Genomic DNA, 18,750 nt, shown 5'->3' on the forward strand with positions numbered 1-18,750 from the left:
CTATATGATCTCAGAAGAGAAACTCTTGACAAACAATCAACAACAGTCAACAATTCCAACAATTAGAAAAAGGAGATTCTTGGCTATAAATAAACTATAGTTCTATCATTTTTTTTAGTATTTTTTTTTTTTTTTATTATTTACAAAAGAGTTATAACCCAATATTATTAATAAATATTTATTTTTATACATTTGCTTTTATATGATCAGCTATCTACTTTTTTAATTGCAACCACTACTCTTATTAAACAAAGAGTTCAATAATCCTCTACCTTTTCTAAAGATTTAATTAATTTAAGAATAAAAATTGATTATGTGATCACCAATTTATTAAAAATTTAATTTTTATTTTTATTTTTTCTTTCCCACCTTTTGTTGTGTTTGTGAATGAATTATTATTATTGTTATTTTTATTACTATCAGATAAGAAGTTAAGATAAGATATTAATGACAAAGTAAAGCAATAGTTGATCATGGTTAAAGTTAAAAGAAGTAAAAATGTATGTATTGTTTAACTTTATGTATAATTAAATTATATATATATTGATTATTTTATGAAAATGAAATGAAATGAATGATTTACTACACAGATTAATGTCAATGATGGTCATGATGATAGATTTGAAATTATAGATTTCACAGTTGCATCGGAATGGGAAAAGTTGATATCGAAACTAGAGAGTCTAATCAAGAAATGTAGAGCATCGAAGCAATCATCATCCGATGACTCTGTTACCTATCATTCACACACCTATCAATTCATCTATGTTGTACCATCTACATCATCACAATTAAATAATGGTAAGTCAGTAATAGATCTAAAATATATTAGTATAATATCAATTTAATATAAACTAATTAGTTTTTTATATTATATCAATTATTATTTAAATAAAAGCATTTATGAATCCAAAGAATGATTTCGAGATATTCCCAAATACAAGTGGATCTACAACTTCAAGAAGAATGCATCAGCAAGAGAACTTCTTTCATTGGTTCGGTGTACAAGAGTATTTTGTATTGTTAGCACTAAAGGATACAGGTCCTGAGATATCAGAGTTATCGACAATGCTATCGGCATTTACCATTGCTTTACACAATGAAAATTGGTATGTAGTTTTATTTATATATAAATGTTATTAAATTAAACTAATATATATATATATATATTTATATAGTTATATACCAGGATTTGTTGGATTTGATGAGAAGAGATTAGAGAACTTTTTAGGTTATATGTTTATGCCTATAAAGAGAAACGGTGACGATCATTTCATTGTTAAACTTGCAACTGAATCGATCTCTACCAATACTCTTAATGCTCATCAGAATATCGCTGAATCTATTGAGAAGCAACTAAAGATATTCTATTCAAAATTAGTATGTAGAGATTTAGTTATAATTATTTAGTGTATATTATATTAACTATTAGTTAATTTAGACAACTGAACCAGACGACAGAAATTGGGATCAATTCTTATCGCTTTCGACCATATCATCAAAGTATACCTATATTAGAAATGATTGGAATGAGAATGAGTGGAGATATATCGATGATGAGACACCATCCGTTCAGTTAACCGCTTCTGGAAACACAATTGATAATCAACAACAACAGCAACAACAACATAAATCAGTTTCAGACGACAGCGACGATGAAGATGATATAAGATCACCGAAAGTATTAGAAAGTGATTTATTTAGATGGGGATATCCAATGGATCCAATTGAACGTAAGTTGTTATGTTATTTGTTGTTGTTATTAAACTCTATAGTAATATTAACGAATAACACATTATTATAGAGTTACAATTATGCGTTATGTATCCACCTTTGGCTAGTATTCATGTATTAGAGAATCAGCTTGAGAATATTCAAACAAAGAGTTGGTTTATTAAGGCTGTTTTTAGAAAGTCACATGGCTCGCTGTTCCAGTTGTCACTCGGAATCATGAACGTATTTAATACAATGATCGAATCATTAAAGTCAGAGTCAATCTATCAGGTTCTCACAGATTACAATATAAAGAATAGATATACATTATCTAATAACTCTGCACATATGTCTGGCGATCAATCATCAACTAGTTTATCACCTCAATCAACATCATCATCTTTAAGATATAGTAATGAACAACAACAACTACATGATAATAACAACAACAATAATAATAATAACAACAACATTCAAAGTAATAGTAGTAATCCAAGTTTAATTAGAACGGTTGGTTCATTAACAAAGTCATTGGCATCATCGCTGAATGCACCACTGATTCCAACCGAACGTGAAATCGATTTGGTATTGAGAGATCTCTTCTTTGAGAAGCGAGACATCAACGATCCAAAGCGTTTCAATAATATTCCAGAGGATATATTAAATGCACAACCATTACCAAAAGTAAGTAGCTTTATTTAGTTAGTTTGTTTTTATTAATATATAGTTAAATTAATATATTTTTTCAATACATTCAGAGTACATTTGTAAAAAGAGCACCAGTTGATTCATTATTCTTTTCATTTTGTTTTGTTTGTCTTAATCTACAGAGTTTGGTAGGAGTATTGGTGTTTTGGTCAGAGTTTGTAGAGGAGATTAAATGGCATTGGGAACATTCACTTCCAATCCCAAGAACATTCAATTCTGATCAGATTAATATGAATCACACTTTGGTCTATCAAAAAATGCAAATGGTAAGTGAAAAAATTAATATATTTTTATTTAAAGAAAAGATTAGTTAGCTAATTATTACTTATTATTTATTATTATTATTAGATCAATTATTGTATTTCAAGAAAAGTTAAACAAAGAAGATATGGAAAGAAAAAAGAAGAATCACCAAAGACTACATATAAAGCTCAGCAAAATGAAGGTTGGGATGATGGTGATTTAGATTTAGATCATATTCCAGATCCAGAAAGTGAAGTTAATAATAATAATAACAATAATAATAGTGATGATGATACTACTCCACCTCAACAGGTATTGAAAGGTCAATATCTTTTGTATCACGATCGTGAGATTGTTATTCCGGAAACACAGGATATCGGTCCGATGACAGATGACATGGTGAACGAGCAACTCGAGGAACTGATACAGTTGGGTGACACACCGGAAGCCAATGAGCTGAGAATGAAGAAACAGACACCGTCGTTGCTCTCTGACATGCAGTCGTTCAAATACGCCAACAAGGGCTGTGTATTTGAGGATTTCGTACGTTGGCACTCGAAGCGCGATTGGATAGCGACAAAGGAGGAGGATAGCAATCAGAGTGTCGCTACACCACCTTTGGACCCGGTGGTCGAGGGCATCGTTGACGAGTTTGGTATTATCGAGGGTGGCGATGTAGGTGACGATGAATCCAACGGTAGAACGCGTGGTGTTGGTTTCGGAAGAGACGGATATCTCAGTTCGAGAATGACACGTCAGAACCTCTGGCGAAAGACATGGAAAGAAGCCGTTGCATTGCCAATCGAAGAACAACCGCCACTCTTTGATTATATCAAACAAGCAGAGCGAGCCATTAGCTACCTCGAGAATATTCATCCATCAGAGTTGATCCATCAAATCATTTCGGTGCTGCTCACTTCCATTCTCACAATATTCACCAATGAGAAATCGACTTCACGTCTACCACCAGAATATTGTCTAGGTATGAATCCAAAGTATACGAAACCACTCATCGATAGGTATTTCGATACAATGAATCAACTTTGGCCAACCAATACTCCAAATGAAATGTAAATATGATAATAATTGAAAGTAGAACAATATAATATAACTAATATCTATTAATTTTTTAAAAACTATTTTAGTAAAAAGAGTGATTTCGAACCATTATTTAAGAGTATACAAGATATTGAAAATAATGTATCTAAATTAACATCTTTAAAGTCAAAGGTATATTTATTTATTTATTTTTTAAAAAAAATATTATATTTATTAACTTCAAATTTGTTATATTATTTTAGTTTAAACATTTAGATAGAGTAATTTCACAACTTTATACAAATGGATTCAGTGATGTTAAACCAAATGAATTCCAATTGATCAATGATTTGATATTCGGAGAGTACGATGATGCGACAACAGTCAAACCTCATGCCAGAGAATATATCACAAGAAGCTATGCACCAAGACCATTTAGAGATTCACAAACTATGCCACATAGAATGTACACTTGTCTGTCACAGTATGAATGCCGTGTTTCTACTGTAATCTCTGAAGAAGATCAAAGTTAATTAATTTTGTAAATATAAATAAAATTGTTGAAAAATGAAACTTGATTATAATATAATATTTTTTATTTATTTAAAATTATTTACTATTCAAAATAAGAATGTGTGATTGAATGAATCATTTAAATGGAAAATGAAAACAATGTGAGTGTGATAGAGAATTCTACTTAGCGAGACGACAAACTCTATAGGCGTCACAATACAAGGGTTGATCAGTACGATTGGTATCTGGATTGGTGTTTCTCACCAATGACAAATGGTAAGTTAACAACTGTAGACATCCAAGATTGGTGAAGACTGTTATTGCTTCTGGTACATTAACTAACTTGATGATATTATCAACGCCTACAAGAGAATCTACTTTTGAATCATCTTTGGTTGTAATTATTGATACTTTTGCACCAACATGTTTTGCTACCTCTATAAAATGAGATATTAATATATATATCACATAGAAATAACAATAAAATTAACTTACTCAGGATTTCAATTGATCTTTCTACACCATAGATATCTGGTGTGATTATGGCAGTTAACGATGTCTTTTTATCAATGGCCGGGAAGCTGCTATGAATAAACTGTTCCAATTGATAACCTTCAGCAATGACATGAGCTGCTCTCTTTATCCTTAAACCAGCTTCGTAACAGTTGCCAATGTTTGCGGTGTATCCTACAAATGGAAGATATGAACAATCTTGGACGGATACAGCCCATTTCTTGTAGGGTGTTTCATCGGCGATCACACACTCAAAGTATTCTGGAACTTTAGCGAGATTCTCAGTGTCGAGCAAGATAGCTGTTTCGTTTTTGTTCTTCAAACCAAGTTTGACAGCGAGAATAAAAGTTACATAGTTTGCACAGGTATGGGTAACTGTGAATGCCATCGATTTATCAGCATGCGAGGTACCTATGATCACATCGATCGAATCGATAAGGAGAGTGTCATTCTCTACACCTTGAACAGGTACAGTACTACTGGTGAGAATGCTATCGAGACTGGTTACAAGTACAACATAGGACTTGGCTTTCTTTGCAATTCTGATTGCAGCATTGGTATATTTCTTACCACCGAGATGAGAGAATAAAATAACTGCAGCAGATTCATCCAACTTTGGTTGCTTTTGAAGGAAATCTAAACTGTTCCAAGCGACCACTCTCTTGGCATCAGAATCAGAAATACCACAACCACCGATCGATTCCAAGAAATATTGAGTGTTAAGAACAGTGTGCCATGAAGAGCCAGATCCAACTAAATGGATAGATTTGTATTTGGTTGAATACAATTCAGTGGCGAGTGTCTCTAGCTTTGTAAGTTCTTCAGTATAGACCCTTCTTAAAGCAGTTGGTGTTCCTTGAATCATATCATACATATAATATGGATGTTCATTCTTATTATTATTATTTGCTTCCATTTTTTAATAATAGTTACTATTACAAAGAAATTTGAAATAAAAATTGGTTATTTAATCATTCTTTTATAATAAGTCCTTTTTCAACATTAAATTATTAATGTTAGATAATTATTAAAAATTCATAGGGTATTGGGTTAAACTGAAAAAGAGTTGTAAAATGGACACCGATTTTTTTTGATCATGCTAACACAAAAAAAAGGAAGACAAATTATTTTGGATGTTGGGTTTTAAATTAGTAAATATCTCTTTTATTTGACAAGTTGCTAAAGGGAATTATAATTAATAGTTTTGACACTTTATGGATTAATTTATTTGAAAATTTATAAAGATAGATTTTATATATCTTTGTAAATAAAATTAATTTTTTTAATAAATATTAAATTATTTAGCAACTTCAACATAGACAACCTTGAAGCTGACTGGTCCTCTTTGACTGACACATCCAACAGTGAACTCAGTACCCTTTGGGAAATCTTTCATGTTGTTTGGAAGAGTCCATCTATCACCTGGGTTCTCTTGGCAACCCCAGATGTCCTTTTTGTCACGTGGCAAGAAGTAACCCTTTTCAAACTCGACCTTCTTGAATGTCTTTCCAGAGGTGTTCTTAAAGGTGACGGCATATTGTTGGTACTCTACACCGTTTTGGTTCCAACGGGTTGGTGTCTCGACTACCTTGACAGAGATACAGTCGGCAGCGTTACAAACCGATGTTGGCAATGTCTTTTTGAATGGATCGCTTGGACAACGCTTGATAACCTCAACGTCATCGATGTATACTCTTGCCTGTAAGTCTTGACCGTGAGTAAGGATTTGGATACCATCATAGAATCCTGGCTCCAAGAGATCCAAATTAACAACAGCCTGTGCCCATTGTGATGCAGGGACATCAGAGCAATTGACCAAAATCGATTGTGGACCCCAGAGGAAGTAGTCACGTGTCACTGCAACCTTGTTCGATGTCAAACGAACGTATATTTTTTGATTACCAACACCACCACCATGGACCCATAGACTTACCATTGAATGCTATTTTATTTTTAAATAACAATATTAATAGCTATTTAAAATATATATTTTTTTAAAGTTAATTTACTTACTCTTGATGGATCGATTGGAGTTTGTAAATTGAAATACAATCCTTCGTAGTTTCTTGGGACAAAAGAGAATGAATGAGTTCCAGAGTGAACTGGTGTGGTGCAGTTGAACATTCTTGATCCAGCCCATGACCAATCTCTTGTGGTGACATGGAGAGAATCACGGAAAATGGCTTGGTCAAGTCCGTCAGCACAACGGAATGCACTGGCAAGCTGAATGCTTGCAACAGCAATTACAAGTAGTAATAGTAATTTCATAATGTAATGTTATAGGTGTTGTTGTTACAATGTTGTTTTTTATTCAACTGATTTGTTTTGATTCCTGTTGGATTCAATCTATTTATATTTTTCCATTACTCTCTCTGCTCAGTCTTGTTATTTGAGTAGTGCTACGAGTTTTACAATCTACGAAAAGAGTAAAAAGTATAAAAAATACTTATATCATATCATATCATATCCTATACATTCATTTTATAGAATCTATAAGATCAAAAAAAAAAAACCACTAATAATAATAATATCATCATTCTTTAAAAGCTTGGGGTGGAGAAAACAAAGTAGAGTGATTGAGTGGATTGGGTATTATTTTTTTATCGATTTAAATTATATTATATTCTACTACTATTTGAGTAGTGATGGTTGTGTATAACAATATTGGAAACGCCAAAAACGAAAAATGCCTCTTACCCTTTTAATTTTTATTTTTATAATAAAATATTTGTTATTTACAAAAAAACTAACTAATCTCTGACTAAATAAAATATAAATTAATCTATTGAATTATCTTAAACATTGTAGTTTTACAAATGATAAATATATTTATCTTTTATGTGTATTAATTTTATTCTATCTTATCAACCCACAATCGGTATTAAAAAATTAAAATGATCACGAAATTTTTTTTTGGGTGTTAATTATTAATCATTAAATTGCATTAAAACTCCGTAGAATCAAAAAGAAATAATTAATAGTAGTAGAATACGATCAATGTTATCTCGATCTAATATAACAGTATTCTCAAATCATAAGATAAATTGAATGTCTTTGATTTAGTTTAAATTCATTGTAATAATATAAATAGATTGATTTAATATTTATTAATCAAAAGTATTATCATTATTATGTATGTACATTGATTGATTGATTGATTGTGGAAGGAAAATGAATTTCTTGTGTATGTCCATTCTTGTGTTGCCCAGTTCAGTCCTCATTTTATTTTTTGTTTCCTTTAGAAAACAAAGTGTTTGTACATCTTTGGAAGAAATTTGTTATTATTGATTGTGTTAATGGTTTATCATTATTATTGTTATTATTATTGTTATTGTTGTTATTATTTTCATCTATGCAAACTAATGCATTAGAAGGTGTGGAAGTAGAAGAAGAAGAAGAAGAAGAGGATGGTGGTTTATCTGATATAAGCGAAATTGGTTTTGTTGTTATTGTTGTAGTCGTTGACTTATGTTTCTTACTTGGTTGTTTTTGGAGTTGTAATGTCTTTTGACTGTTTGGAGATGTTTTATTCTTTTTCGTATCTGTTGTTGTTGATGATGATGATGAAGCTGTTGTAGATTCTAGATATTAAATTTATTATTATTATAAATAAATAACATGTTAGAATGAAATTCAAAATATTAAATAAATTTAACATACTTATATCTGATTTTTTAGTAGTATTCTTACTATTATTACTATTTTTATTACTATTATTATTATTATTATTATTACTTGATGACATAATTTGTTTCTCTATCCAACGTTGTTGACTTAAAAATACTGGGTCGTTTATATCAAATGTAAATGATTGATCATTTTCATTATCTATATTTATACTTTCTTGTTTGAGTTGTGACAGTGATGATGTCGTTGTTGTTGTTGTCGTTGTCTTTGATGTATTTGTTGTTTGTGATTGCGATGAAGATGATACAGATGTTTTGATATCATTATATATTACTAATTGATTGGATACCAAATCATCTTCATTCTTTACTTGTTTTTGTTGATCTATATCAGAATCATAATCAAATAGAGCATCTGATTGAAAATCCTCTTGTTTTAATTTAACTGTTGTCGATGTATTAGTTGTAGTAGTCGTCGAACCTACACCTAACCAAGACAAAATAGCTGATGCAGTTGACTTATTATTATTATTACTATTACTATTACTTAATCTACCAAAATTACTATCTGTAGATGATCTATTAAAGAACGATGAAATAGACAACTGTTTTTTCTTACCATAGATCTCATCGAAATGACTTAGAATATTCTTTTTTTTTTTGATTTGATTAGTCAGTCATGAAACATTACTTTTCTTAATATTATAATATTAACTTACTTTAACTTTATATTCAGTATCACAATCTACTGTTGGTACAATTTCAGTAGGTCTAAATGTATCGATACATTGATAGAGTTCGTTGAAGCTGCTATGCTCAGAGTATGCAACCATGTAGATGGTTGCGGTTGCCCATCGCTTCACTGACTTTTTGGCTTGTGACCAACCGGTCGGACAGAAACCGATGACACGATTGTAACGTCCGCCCGACTTCAACACCATTTCATTCATTCGATCCAACCGGATGAATGTCATAGCGATGGCGCGATAGCAACTCTCGTTCTCGTCGAGCGTGAACAGCTTATCGATGTCCAGATCTAAACAACTGAGAATCTGGTGTTTCTCTTTGCTCACGTGTATTCTCGTTTTCTGTCGTCGTGCCACCTCCAACAATATCTTCTCCTTGCCAATCACGTACGTACCAAACAAGAAGAGTGTTCGTCCGTCGTTCTCTCGCGCCACTATATCGGCAACCTCTCGGACAATCTGTTGTTGCGGTGGAAACACGTACTGCGGATCACAAAACGTGTTGTCGAGATAGAGTCGCGTCAGCTTGATATCTCTCAACAGCGGATAGTCTGCCATTTTCGAATTGTAACGGAAATCACCGGTGTGCAGCGTGTACTCGCCGTCCACACAAAACAAAAACATCGCTGCACCCGGACAGTGATTGGCATCCAAGATCGCAACATTTACATTCTCGATCTTCATAAAGGTATTCCACGGCATCGCTTTAATATATTCACTGTCGACACCTAGTTTCGTGTAGACCAGCTTTCCTGTCTCGAAAGAGCAATAGATTGGTCCGAATTTCCATGTCTTTGTAATACCAGTGTAATGATCCGAATGAAAATGACTAAGAAAATAATGTTTATAATCTTCTGATTTATATTGAAAACCTGTTATATTATATTTCGATATATTAATATAACTATTTTGCAGATATATATAAGATTTAAATCTTTATTTTACTTACCATCAACTAAAAAGTTTGTTCCTTTAACAATTTTAAAAGATGGTGTAATACGCTTTGGTTTTGTTGATGTTGTTGTTGTTGTTGTTGCTTTTTTCGTTGTTGATTTAGGTGTTGATTTACTCTTTGAGGTAGTTGATTTAGTTTGTTTGGATTTTGGTGTAGATGTTGATTTTGCCGTTGTTGATGTTGTACGTTTTCTACTTGATATCGATTTATATTTTGAATTTGAATTTGATTGATCTACCGGTGGTATGTTTGGTAGTAAATCTTTATCTGCCAAGAAATCAAATTCAAAGTCATCATTGTCATCTTGTTGATTAGCAGGAGTGTCATCTGATGGTATATACATATCTAAACCTAAAGATTGCGATTGACTATCTAGTGGATCTACAACCTTGTCGACATTCTCCTCGTCTTCATTTTCATTTTCATTCCTGCTATGTGGCTTATCATCATCACTTAGATTATTATCGTTAAAGTCATCATAATCATCGTCCTCTCTATTTTCTTCTTCCTCTTCTTTTTGTTGTTGTTGTTGTTTTACTTCTTTATTATTTACACTATTATTTACATTATTATTATTATTTTTTTTAATATTATATTCATTCTCATCTATATCTATATCCTTTGGTATTGATGTGGTAAATATATCGATATCGTCATCATCATCAAAAACATGTTTAAACTGATTCATAAATAAACGTTATATATGCTGTTTGCATATCTTTTTTTTAAAGTTGCTCATTAATTTTGTCGATCATAAAGTTCATGCTTTTTCAAAAATTTCTTGGAAATCGAAACTTGTTGAATTTTTAGCGCAGCACAACCACTGAATTAAGGCGGGAAGCTCTTAAAAAGTGAAAAATGCTCAAATAAAAAAAAATAGAAACTCATAATTAAAAAATTAAAAATAAAAATTTATTACAAAATGATCGTGGTTTATGAGAATTGACTATTTTGAGAATTAACAGATTTCTTTTGAGTATTAATTGTTCAATGAGATTTGATTAAATATGTTTAAAACGTACAATAATTTATTTATAACAAATAATAATGACAGTAGAATCATTAAAAAGAAAGAAAAGTAATACAAAAGTGAAGAGAACAGCATTAGACAACAAGATGTTAGCTTTTGCTGTTGAGGATCTTTTAACCTATGGAGTTTGGAGTTACTGATGATATTTGTAAAAATATAATATAACAAAGTCATCTGGATACAGATATGCTAGACAGTTCATAGAAACTGGTGACATTAGAGTTGTACAGTAAGAAGAGAGGGCCTGTCAAAGGAAAGAGAACCAAGATAACTCCAATGCTTCAGCAATTCATAATGGACAGAGTAGACTCTGAGCAATGCATCACTGGAGAGCAGCTAAAGAGAGATACAGGACCGTTTTCAGGTTTCAGTTGGGAAATCTACAATGAACTTTAACTTTGTAAGTTTATAAATGACTCTGCATCACCAAAAAAGAAGAGAAAGACAACAAAGAATGTCAGTAAAGATGATGATGGTGATGATGGTGATGATGATGACGATGATGGAGAGAATGATGATGGTGATGGTGACGAAATAATAATAATAAAGGAAAGAAAAAATCAGCACCCAAACACGTGAAGCAACAACAACTAAATCAATACGTGGAAGAAGAAATAATAAATAAATCTAATTTTTTACCAACACATTAATCATTCATTTAAATACCTTGTCATTTATTTAACATTTAAAATAGAGGTTTATAGTAATAATAAAGTAGTTATATAACTCTACAATTTACCATATAAAAGATTCAAAAAGTTAGTTGGTGTATCAAAAAGTAGCATTGACATTATTCTAGATGAATACCTTGTTCATAATCCGTTGACCCATCCAAACTCCACTAAATTCCTACGACCATTGGATAGGATAATAATCACAATGTTTCATATGAGACATTATACATCTGATATATTTACAGGATTTTTATTTAGGATCTCAAGAACAGCAGTTAATAGAGTTAAAATGGCCATGATTGAATATTTATTCAGTAGAGTTTATACAAACGATATACCTCCTCCTCAACCTACATTGATAAATCGATACACACACTCTAACTCTAAACTTATAATTCTGATCTATCAAAAAGAGAGATAGTTAAGTTTTATTTCTGTAACGATAATATTCTTGGTTCAGTGGATGGTACAGAAGTAAGAATTGAAAAGCCACTTGACTTAAGATTGGATACATTGTTTTATTCAGCAAAGAAAAAGCAACATTCTTGGTAGAAGCAAAGTATTCAAATGTCTTTCTGAAATGTTTAGATACTCAGGTAGATTGAATGAAGATCAAACATGTAATCTAAATGACCACTATTGGAGAGCTGTTGTCTATGTTTATTTCGATATAGAAAGAACTTGTGAAAGAAGTATATTCTCTAAAATCAATTATTTATAATCATTTATAATAATAAGCAACAAAAAATGATTATTATTTAATAAAAACGATGTATTAATACTATTAATAAATCATAGAAACCCTTTGATATTATTATATATGAAATTTTATTTATTATTAATAATTCTTTTTAAATATTGAAATACTGATTTACTTTACAGAATGCGTATATTTTTTAAAAAAAAAATTCATTAATGAGCAAATTTTTTGATCTAAAATGATCAACAACAGTGCAAAGTCTAATAAGATTTGTAAAATACCAGTCAGGATTTCAAGCGGATATTCCACCAGATGATCTATTAGATTTACATTAAATTTTATTAAATCTCGAGTAAAAACTCAAATATTTTTTCAACCCACCATACAATTTATATGACACAAAAAATATTTGACTTTTTTGCAAAAGTAAAATATTTGAGTATTCGAATATTCATACATTTAATATATTCATTTTATGAGAATTCATGTATATTTGTTAGTGAAAATACAAAATATTAGAGTATTAGACTTAAATATTATAGTATTCAAAATATACAAATTTATTTAGAACGAATTGATGTATATCTGTTGGTGAACAAGGCTGCAATCATCCAAACCTTATGATGTTTGTTTATGCTATTGATTTTAGATAACAAAAAGGGAAAACAAACGGAGGTAGCTTTGTATTTTCTCATTCTTCCAATTGAGTTTTCTACTACAATTCGCACTTGCTTTATCCTGTTGTACGTCAAATGCCTTTAGTTGTTCTTCTGATCAAGGTAATATCAGCAATACTACCATAGTTACTTTCACCTAAGTGGAGGATCTTTCCCTTGGGGTCAACATAAACAAGTTTGGTAAAAGTATGATACTTTTTCTTTCCTGAATAAATTGCTTCTGCCAAATATTTATCTTTACACGTGCATCTACAATTATTGTAATATATCGTTCATTGCCATATGGATCTATAATTGTTTCACCCGACCTCATTCTAGAATCTAAATCCGGAGGAATTACCTCTTTTATAGTTATTTCCGAAAGTACTTTAATTCCCTTGTTTACACAATCTGATATCCAAGACTTTTCACGAGTAAAGAATAAAGATAAAACTGAATATGAAATACAATGACGAAGCCAAATTAAGAAGATATAAACTTCTTCTTCTGTTAATTTAGTTTCTTTTTGTAAATCGTCGAATGATTTCTTATCCAAACCAATCAAACTTGTGTTATACATTCGGGGTGAAAAGTGAGACCAAATAGTATCTGTAATTAATTTTGAAAGTTTATTATTAATTTTGATTTAGGACAATGAGACTAATTTCTTTTTATAGATATAAATAAATGAATTTTGAAATAGACTATTAAATGATTTTATTGATTCACCATAAGAGAGTACCGCACACGTTGAATAGAATATAAAACATTATTATTAATAAATTGTTTGTTGTTGATCTTTTTAAGGAAAAAAAAAGCGGTACCTTAAAAGAGGCGACGTTGGTGAGCCATCTTCAAATTTCTTTAAACCATCAACATTTTGATATCCAATGAAATCAAAAACAGATAACAAACAATATAAATTAATTGGACATTCGCCAAGCAATAATCTTACTACCAATTATTAATCACACTTCCTCATATAACCCATCCTTTCACAATTCATACACCACCTCGAGTTTCAAATACAACAATGTGAATCGACACATACCATCATATCAACGACCAAACTATGAAGACTATTTAGAATCGATGCCATATCCATTCTAAACAACAACAACATCAGCAACAACAACAACAACAGTTACGAAAAAAAACAACAATATCAACAAAAATATTAACATCATCAGTGACAACAACAATACAACACACAATACTAAGTCCCATATTGAACCTGTTTCCTCTCCATCACCATAAATTAAGATTAAGGAAGAGCCTACCGTACCTGGCTTTGTAAACAAATATATTCCTATATAAACAGACAACACAATACTTACAAACGTGTTTGATTAAAATATGATGATTTAACTTCTTATGACATAAAGGACATACCTTTCCTTCTGCTTTAAAGTTGTCCTCTATTAATTTACGTCTTTTCTCTAAAGTTTTATCTCCATTATTAATATGTAAAAGCGCCAAATATTGAAATATTCTGTTTTTTTTAATTTAATATTCAAATATTTGGGTGTTTTTTGTTGAAAAAAAACTCATTAATGTGGATAGTCTGTGTGATCAGCTTTTCTCAAAGATTGATTTAACCAATGATTGGATTGTTCTAGCCTCAAATGTTATAATCCTGAACGATCTCAAAATCCTCAATAACACAAAAATGAGGATTCATAAGAATCTCCATCAGTTCTACCACTTCATCATATAACATCAAATAATATTTCTATTAAAGTTTTTTTCTTGACGATTCTGTATGAATAATCGCAGTATTATAGAACTCTCTTTGTTTTATTCTTTTTTATTTTGTTTTTTTCTTTGCGCTTTTTAAAAGTTTGTTGTTGGCGCGGTGTTGCCGAAAGACAAAACTTGGCATCTCAGCTTTTGGATATAATAAATAAAGATATCACCTAAAATAACCACAACAATAAACATACATAAAAAACAAATCAATTTCAACTTAACCCTATTAATGCTCATTCATTATATTATATTATATATTAATATATAATTTATATATACAAATATTAGATGAACTGAATCCAGAACCTACCCACCCTCCTGTACACACCTTCAAACCAACAACTCAACCTAAAAAAGTATATAACATTAATATATACATACAATAATTTAAAAAAAAAAAGAAACTGGTATTGTGGCTTGTCCAAAATTTAAGGTTAAATTAATTTTTTAATTAAAAAAAAAAATAGGAGTTTGAAAAAAAAAACAAAAAAAAAAAAGGCTTTGTGTGTTTATGATTCAATTACCTTAATTAATTAATCTGATTACTATAATTTGATCAAATGCCAATAAATGTATCTATTTCTTTTATTTTGAATATTTAAATATATATGTATATAATTATATATATTTAGTTAACTTGTGAAATGGAAAAATGAAATTAAATTTGTATGTGAAAAATAAAAACCGTGGGGTTGATAGTCACAAAACAAAACTGGCTCCCAACAACTTTCGCCTGCGCATTAATTAAAAAAAAATGAAAAAATTAAAAATTAGTGGGGTTAATGTAATCAGAGTGGTTTTTTTTATTTTATTTGATTTATGGTTACAAGCAAGAGCCAGTTTTGTTTTGTGAATAGTATGGTGGTTGAAAAATTTAGTGTGGTGATTTGTAAAAATATTCGACTTTTTTTTTGAGTATTCGTGGTTGAATACTGCAATATGGAACGGCCCAAGTGAGTTATTATTAATAAATCAATTTAAGTTTGATTAATTTCTATCTATGAATGGTGTTGTTGATTGAATTGGATGATCAATAATCAAAAAGGAACTGCTACTATACAATCAAATGTGGTGTTTATCTCTCTTAGTATGCAAAATTTTATCATTTTTTGGGGGAGGGATAAAATGAAATTATACAAATATAAATATATAATTCATTCTAGATTAAATCATTTTAAACTATTTCACTTTAATAGTATCAATTAGATTACTAAAGAGATATTTCTTTTTAAAAATGACAACAAAGATAGTTTTTTTATTATTTTTATTTTTTACAATAGTTTTTTTTGGTAAATATTGAAATTGAAGTCAACTTTTAAAGTTAACATTGTAATGAACCAAAATTTAAAATTATATATTAAATAATTGAACTTTTAGTAAATTCTCTGGAATGTGATCCTCGTTGTGATTGTGACGCAGTATCAGATGGTTGCCCCGCTCCTCGTAAATGTATGAAACCGGATCCAGATAGTCCTTCTAATTTTATTCAATGTAATGATGCAGGAGAGTTTTCTTTATTCCCATGTCCAGATGGTTCAAAATGGTTTGATTTTGGACTACGTTGTGAATGACCAGTAAATAGTACATGTCCGCGATCAGCTTTGAATGTATTAGGAGTAGATCTTTAATAGTTTTGTTAATAATAAAAAAAAAATTGAAGTGGTCATAAACATTGTTATCATCGGTGAACAACGTAATCAATTGTGATTCATCCGTATCGTTACTGTAATTATTATTGTTAATTAATGTATTATCGTTATTATTTTTATAGCTATTAGATACGGTGTCGTTATCACTGCTCAGTAGTCCTTCAATGTTTGATAGGTCACTCATATGAACTGTGAGAAATGATGCTAATATTGATTAAAAGAGTAGCTTCTAATGGCTATTCTTCAATCGTGTTGTGATAGATGTTTCTCTTCTTCTGATTATATATGAAAGTTGAAAAAGTTGTTCCATAGGAAATGTACACCTGCCGTGTTGCACGAATGTACATTTAAAAGGATTTTTGTCCTAAACAACATTTGAAAAAATAATATTTTTCTTTTAAAAACTAGGTAATATTAAAAGAAGTATATAATCAATATCAAAAGCAATTGGATATTTGATCCACATCCACAATTCACTATTAAGAATTGATCAAATTTTGTGCTCGAAGATACACACATTGTTTTAATCTGCTAGAAGAAAAAATAAAAAAATAAGTCAGTATGTGTGTAATACCAAAAATATTATTTAATTCAAATTATTATTATTTTCACAAGGTGTATTTAAATAAAAACAAATTAGTGTTAAAAACTATGTCTGGTCAGGTGTGGGGTTTTAAAAGGTTAATAAATTGAAAGTTGTTCTATTTTATACTAACCATTTTGTTGATACCGGGGATTGGTTTAGTTAATCATTATGGTAGAGATTATTGAAATAAGATAAATAGTTGGTAAAAGTAATTTTGATGATTTATTTAAGTTTTGAAAGTCTTTCTAATTCAAGATTGTTTAATTTTATGATAATATCAGTTGGAGTTCGAATAATGATGAGTTTTTAATTGGGAGATATTGATCGATTGCTATGAAATCGGTATCGATTACGTTGTCGTTGAGTGTTGACGATCTGCTATCAATCATTCTGTTTTCAGTTGACATCAAACTGGATGAAGAAGAGCATGCATATGGTGTTTTAAAGTTGATATCATAATTGCAATTTAGTATTTCGTAGGCGCTTACTGCTTCGTGAGTCTCACCACATGAAATATGAATGGTTGTTAGTCTTCCATAGTTTGATAAAGCTCCATCTTTTCTTCCATAGTAGGTAACTTGAACACCTGTTCCTGTTGCTGTTTTATTTTATATAAAAATAAGCATATCATTTTAACTAAATGATTGGGATAGATTTAATATATTTACCATTTGGTGCCCATACACCACTTAATGTTTGACCAATATCTTCAAAGAAACCAGTACCTTGTTGGCAAACAGAAATACCATTGGTTTTCAAATTTGTTGTGCAAGTTGGCGCAGATCCACAAACACTAAAAGAATATGTGTATTTATCAGCACCAGTGTATCCGATTACACTGTATTGAGTTCTATATTTTTTTGGATATTTATATTGTTAGTTATAATTTTTGATTATTGAACCATTCAAGAGATTAAAAAAAAGTTCTCTTTATATTAGATTCATAAGAAATATATTAATATACACACTGAGAAAGTGCTGAGAAATCAAATCCACCAAATTGACAGTTTGGAACTTTGGTTGGTGTACAAGCAAGAGGAGTATAATAAGAAATAATTACTTGACATGGTGCTGGTTCAGAAATTCCTATCAAAGTGAAAATGGAACCACAATAAAATTCAATTGTTATTGTTTTGGTTGTTCCACCAGTTTCACAAGCACCACCAGAATAAACAACTTGGGCACCTTGACCACGCTCTGTTTCAAAAAATAATTAATATATTTATGTATTAAACATTATTGATTTCTTTATCTTACTCAAAATTGACCAAACACCGGTGTTGAGAGTTGATTGGGTTGTGAGGACTGTTGGAGATGAAGGTGATGATGTACAACTTTGGGTGTTGATACCATTGAATATACAGGTATATGGAGTACCACAAATTTTGAAGAATACATTTTTCTAAATATTTGAAAAGTAAATAAAAGAGTGAATAATTATTTTTCTTGAATTTGATGGGCATTATAGATACATACAGGTTGATTATTATATCCTGTTATTTTGCGTCCGTATGTTGTTCTAATAGAATTGGTATTAGTAAAAATGTTAAAGTACGATGCCATCTGTTATTGTAAATAATTACTTTGCAAGTGATGAGAAGTCCATTCCATTGAATTGACAATTTGGAATGACTGTTGGACATGCTTGAGG

The 18,750-nt window shown here is 30.3% G+C and overlaps 8 protein-coding genes across 8 annotated transcripts; 2 read left to right on the plus strand and 6 right to left on the minus strand.

Moving 5' to 3' along the window:
* Positions 1 to 473: 473 nt before the first annotated feature.
* PPL_01387 (uncharacterized protein) lies at positions 474 to 4,235 on the plus strand (the record flags this gene model as incomplete). The annotated part of the gene is made up of 10 exons (XM_020572396.1): positions 474 to 500; positions 591 to 801; positions 899 to 1,109; positions 1,179 to 1,380; positions 1,442 to 1,733; positions 1,805 to 2,397; positions 2,472 to 2,687; positions 2,770 to 3,734; positions 3,810 to 3,894; positions 3,966 to 4,235. 10 exons carry the CDS (start codon positions 474 to 476, stop codon positions 4,233 to 4,235), a joined length of 3,072 nt encoding a protein of 1,023 aa, XP_020437711.1.
* A 76-nt stretch (positions 4,236 to 4,311) lies between these two features.
* Positions 4,312 to 5,644, minus strand: PPL_01388 (SIS domain-containing protein; the record flags this gene model as incomplete). Its single annotated transcript, XM_020572397.1, has 3 exons — positions 4,312 to 4,318; positions 4,400 to 4,652; positions 4,711 to 5,644. The coding sequence occupies 3 exons, from the start codon at positions 5,642 to 5,644 to the stop codon at positions 4,312 to 4,314; spliced, it is 1,194 nt and encodes a 397-aa protein (XP_020437712.1).
* A 381-nt stretch (positions 5,645 to 6,025) lies between these two features.
* Positions 6,026 to 6,996, minus strand: PPL_01389 (carbohydrate-binding domain-containing protein; the record flags this gene model as incomplete). The annotated part of the gene is made up of 2 exons (XM_020572398.1): positions 6,026 to 6,670; positions 6,742 to 6,996. The coding sequence occupies 2 exons, from the start codon at positions 6,994 to 6,996 to the stop codon at positions 6,026 to 6,028; spliced, it is 900 nt and encodes a 299-aa protein (XP_020437713.1).
* Positions 6,997 to 7,478: 482 nt separating this feature from the next.
* Positions 7,479 to 9,295, minus strand: PPL_01390 (DNA repair metallo-beta-lactamase domain-containing protein; the record flags this gene model as incomplete). Its single annotated transcript, XM_020572399.1, has 4 exons — positions 7,479 to 7,489; positions 7,989 to 8,309; positions 8,389 to 9,004; positions 9,074 to 9,295. 4 exons carry the CDS (start codon positions 9,293 to 9,295, stop codon positions 7,479 to 7,481), a joined length of 1,170 nt encoding a protein of 389 aa, XP_020437714.1.
* Positions 9,296 to 9,374: 79 nt separating this feature from the next.
* On the minus strand, positions 9,375 to 10,743 carry dclre1 (DNA repair metallo-beta-lactamase domain-containing protein; the record flags this gene model as incomplete). Its single annotated transcript, XM_020572400.1, has 3 exons — positions 9,375 to 9,475; positions 9,496 to 9,972; positions 10,050 to 10,743. The coding sequence occupies 3 exons, from the start codon at positions 10,741 to 10,743 to the stop codon at positions 9,375 to 9,377; spliced, it is 1,272 nt and encodes a 423-aa protein (XP_020437715.1).
* Positions 10,744 to 11,102: 359 nt separating this feature from the next.
* On the plus strand, positions 11,103 to 12,794 carry PPL_01392 (uncharacterized protein; the record flags this gene model as incomplete). The annotated part of the gene is made up of 5 exons (XM_020572401.1): positions 11,103 to 11,210; positions 11,256 to 11,314; positions 11,835 to 12,078; positions 12,286 to 12,451; positions 12,748 to 12,794. 5 exons carry the CDS (start codon positions 11,103 to 11,105, stop codon positions 12,792 to 12,794), a joined length of 624 nt encoding a protein of 207 aa, XP_020437716.1.
* Positions 12,795 to 13,207: 413 nt separating this feature from the next.
* On the minus strand, positions 13,208 to 16,192 carry PPL_01393 (uncharacterized protein; the record flags this gene model as incomplete). The annotated part of the gene is made up of 5 exons (XM_020572402.1): positions 13,208 to 13,336; positions 13,378 to 13,724; positions 14,145 to 14,221; positions 14,449 to 14,607; positions 16,140 to 16,192. The coding sequence occupies 5 exons, from the start codon at positions 16,190 to 16,192 to the stop codon at positions 13,208 to 13,210; spliced, it is 765 nt and encodes a 254-aa protein (XP_020437717.1).
* Positions 16,193 to 17,365: 1,173 nt separating this feature from the next.
* Positions 17,366 to 18,705, minus strand: PPL_01394 (uncharacterized protein; the record flags this gene model as incomplete). The annotated part of the gene is made up of 6 exons (XM_020572403.1): positions 17,366 to 17,697; positions 17,768 to 17,949; positions 18,068 to 18,296; positions 18,357 to 18,501; positions 18,576 to 18,618; positions 18,683 to 18,705. The coding sequence occupies 6 exons, from the start codon at positions 18,703 to 18,705 to the stop codon at positions 17,366 to 17,368; spliced, it is 954 nt and encodes a 317-aa protein (XP_020437718.1).
* Between the last annotated feature and the right edge of the window lie 45 nt (positions 18,706 to 18,750).

This window comes from Heterostelium album, assembly GCF_000004825.1.
Source record: "Heterostelium album PN500 unplaced genomic scaffold PPL_scaffold2, whole genome shotgun sequence".
NCBI lineage: Eukaryota > Evosea > Eumycetozoa > Acytosteliales > Acytosteliaceae > Heterostelium > Heterostelium album.